At 35.4% G+C, this 3,725-nt stretch overlaps 1 protein-coding gene across 1 annotated transcript; it reads left to right on the forward strand.

Moving 5' to 3' along the window:
- The first annotated feature begins 398 nt into the window (after positions 1 to 398).
- Positions 399 to 1,337, forward strand: LOC105995433 (olfactory receptor 5M3). Its single transcript, XM_013029142.1, has one exon. The coding sequence runs from the start codon at positions 399 to 401 to the stop codon at positions 1,335 to 1,337; it is 939 nt and encodes a 312-aa protein (XP_012884596.1).
- Positions 1,338 to 3,725: the final 2,388 nt, after the last annotated feature.

Genomic DNA, 3,725 nt, shown 5'->3' on the forward strand with positions numbered 1-3,725 from the left:
TGATTGTGTTTCTATAAGAAGTTGGATACAGCATCAAGTTATCCCACTATTATTTGATATAAGTGATTCTTTTCCAAAATAGGCATGAATACTTCATGAAGCAATAATATATTCAGAATTAATAAATAATTTTGCTTGAAATATTTCTGAAGAACAATTCAAGCTTTGTAGAAACTTAAAAGGAAGTGAATATTCTAAATTTAAAAATAAATTTGGAAAATATTCAATAACATTTCCTAGAATTCCTCTAGATCCTCTTTATTTTCTTAATCATGCCCCCATTATAGATCTGTGAAATTAACAATCTATGCTTAGAAAGGACAGATTTGCATTAATATCTCTAAATCACTTATTTCATTTTAGTGGTGCAGAGATTTAGATCTCATTTTGACAGAACTATGGAAATGCTAAATTTCACAGATGTGACAGAATTCATTCTCTTGGGATTAACCAGCCAAAAGGAATTACAAGTTCTCTTCTTCGTCATTTTCCTTGTGGTCTACATTGTCACCATGGTGGGCAATATTGGCATGATTATGTTAATTAAGGCCAGTCCCCAGCTTAATAGCCCCATGTATTTTTTCCTTAGTCACTTGTCCTTCATTGATGTGCTGTTTTCTTCCAATGTCACCCCTAAGATGTTGGAAAACTTGTTGTCAAAGACAAAAACCATTTCCTATGCAGGTTGTTTGGTGCAATGTTTCCTCTTCATTGCCCTTGTCCATGTGGAAATTTTTATTCTTGCTGTGATGGCCTTTGACAGATACATGGCAATTGGGAATCCTCTGCTGTACAGCAGCAAAATGTCCAGGATTGTCTGTATTCGACTGATTTCTTTCCCCTACGTGTATGGCTCTCTGACTAGTCTGGCTGCAACATTATGGACTTATGGCTTGTACTTCTGTGGGAAAATTGAGATCAACCACTTCTATTGTGCAGATCCACCACTCATCAAAATGGCCTGTGCAGGGACCTTTGTGAAAGAATATACCATGCTCATACTTGCAGGCATTAACTTCACCTATTCCCTGATTGTCGTCATCCTGTCTTACATATTCATTCTCATTGCCATCCTAAGAATGCACTCAGCAGAAGGAAGGAGAAAGGCCTTTTCTACCTGTGGATCCCATCTGACAGCTGTGGCCATTTTTTATGGTACTCTGATCTTCATGTATCTCAGACGGCCCACCAAGGAGTCGGTGGAGCAAGGGAAGATGGTGGCTGTGTTCTACACCACGGTGATCCCCATGTTGAATCCCATGATCTACAGTCTGAGGAACAAGGATGTGAAAGAAGCCATGGACAAAGCCATTAGCAGAGCATGTCTCACAAAATAAACCAAGAGAGTTAGGTTTGTTTTCTGTTATCTATTTGGCAACAGATTTCTCCAATAAGGGGAACATCAATCTGAATACTTTTTAGAGGAAGAAAAGAAACACAATGTAAATTAGTAAACAAAAATAAAAGGTAAACTGAATAATTAGTGTTGATAAAATCTTTGAATATAGTTATAGAATAATATGTGTAAAATGAATGATGTCAATGTTCATATGTACAACAGCTGATGAAGTTATAAATTAGTCCAATTTAATAGAGCTAAAATACTTTGCTTTTTGTACAGCAAAAGTGCTATGGATGAATTTGGGAGTGGTTTTACTGTTTTAGAAACTGATCAGTGACATAACCATATAGTACTAAAGTTCATTTCCTAGGATGAGGACATAACTTTGATAATCAATATGGTAACTAGATGATGCTCAATGCTGGATTGGGTGAGCAGTGATTCCATTCAGAGAATACTAGCAATGCTATTGTATTTGATGCTTTTTCCAGATTAGCAATCTTAAAAAAAACAGCATTGTGTATCTTTATTTTTACCAATTCCAATAATTATCACTCTTTAAACTAACACTTTACAAGTAACCAAACTGTGCCTTTCTCACATAGCACAGATAGTTTCTTCTGTCAGACTTAAGAGAAGAAAAAATTCCTCAGCACAACATAAGCAAAAAGAAAAAAAGCCAGAAGTGGCGCTGTGGCTCAAGTGGTAAAGCACTAACCTTGAGCTGAAGAGCTGAGGGACAGCGCCCAGGCCAAGAGTTCAGGCCCCACGACCGCCCCCCCCAAAAAAAATTAGTAGGTTGATATGTCAGTGGAAGAAAAGACCACATAAAGGATCCATAAAATCTAACAAATCGGTATTTACATAGAATTTTTGTATACTTTTGTCTGAAATTCTCAAGAGTTCAGATCATGTTTTTGAGAGAGATAAAATTGTACCCAGTTAAAAAGAAATATGAAGATATTGTGTAAGGACTCAGTTTCTCCAACTCCAAAAATAACTGTTATTTTGTTCAGGCAACTTCAATACTTAACATCATTGTGTAAAATCTAAAGTTGTTTTCCCATTCTCCATTATGTAAGAATAATTTAGTTAAATAAAGATCCATATAGATTCCTCTACCTCATGGATTACAGTCTTCAGCATTAGCACTGGCCAATATCAAGTTTCTTCCTGAAATCATCAATTCTCAGCAATTCAGTTTATTTTTATTTGAGAGGAAACGATATCCAAGATGGTGTTTTGTTTTGAACAGTAATGAGAAATCCCATTGAGATTTGGAAAAAAATGTGTTAAGTGAAATTATTCAGGCCTAGAGAGACAAAGGACACATGCTTACTCTCATGTGGAACTGGAACTAATGTATGAATGAACAAGTAAACGTACATGGGGTTGTATACAAGTGTAAACAAATGTTTTAATGGAAGTACTTTCTTTCCAAGAGAATTCAAATGATGTAATTTATTAGAAAAATGAACTCACAATCCAGTAAAATGAATACCAGGAAACTTGTACTTGAAAGGTGTGAAGGAAGGTCACAGGTTGGGGCGGGGTAGATAAATGAAAAGAGGAAGGGTGGGAGAATACAGTCACAATATTCAATGCATATGCTCTGACATTAAGAAAACTGAATGAAAAACTTGGGTGGGGGGGGGAAGAAAGAGGAAAGGGCTAACATCTTGCAAGATGCATTGTGTTGATAAACTAATTTGTTGACTGGTGACTCCTTTGTACAATTACTTAAAGACAATAAAATATGCTTAAAATAAATAACATGAAAACATTAAAATGTATTAACACACAAACAAGCAATCAAAAGGAAATAATGTGAAAATAGCATGAATATGCTAGTGTATGTGGCTCACACACCTGTAACCCTAGCTACTCAGAGACTGAGAACTGAGGATCCCAGTTCAAACCTCGCCTTGACAGGAAAGCCTCTGAGATCCTTATCTCCAATTAAGCCCTGAAAAAACAGAAGTGGAGCTGTGGCTCAAGTGGTAGAGTACTAGCCTTGAGCATAAAAGCAAAGGGACAGCTCCCAGGCTCTGAGTTCAAGCCCAAGAATGGGCACAAAAGAAAAAGATTAAATAAATAATATAATCTGATATAACTCTTGAACTTCACTTCATATTGTGGAAACATGGTAATAACTTACTTTATTAAAATTTATGAACTTAAATAAACATATGAATAATTTATTTTTGATATGGAGAATAGCACAACTAAATAAATGTAAAATATGTTTCTTTTATTTATCTTCCAGACTATATATTTTTTTAATTTATTTTATTTTATTTGTGAACATACTGTACAGAGGGGTTACAATTACATGGGCAGGATAATGCGTACATTTCTTACCAAGCATTGCAGCCTCCTCCTT

Source organism: Dipodomys ordii, unplaced genomic scaffold (assembly GCF_000151885.1).
Source record: "Dipodomys ordii isolate 6190 unplaced genomic scaffold, Dord_2.0 Scaffold117, whole genome shotgun sequence".
Taxonomy (NCBI): domain Eukaryota; kingdom Metazoa; phylum Chordata; class Mammalia; order Rodentia; family Heteromyidae; genus Dipodomys; species Dipodomys ordii.

Coding starts and splice junctions, on each gene's coding strand:
- LOC105995433 (XM_013029142.1), top strand. CDS start 399: ATGGAAATGCTAAATTTCACAGATGTGACAGAATTCATTCTCTTGGGA.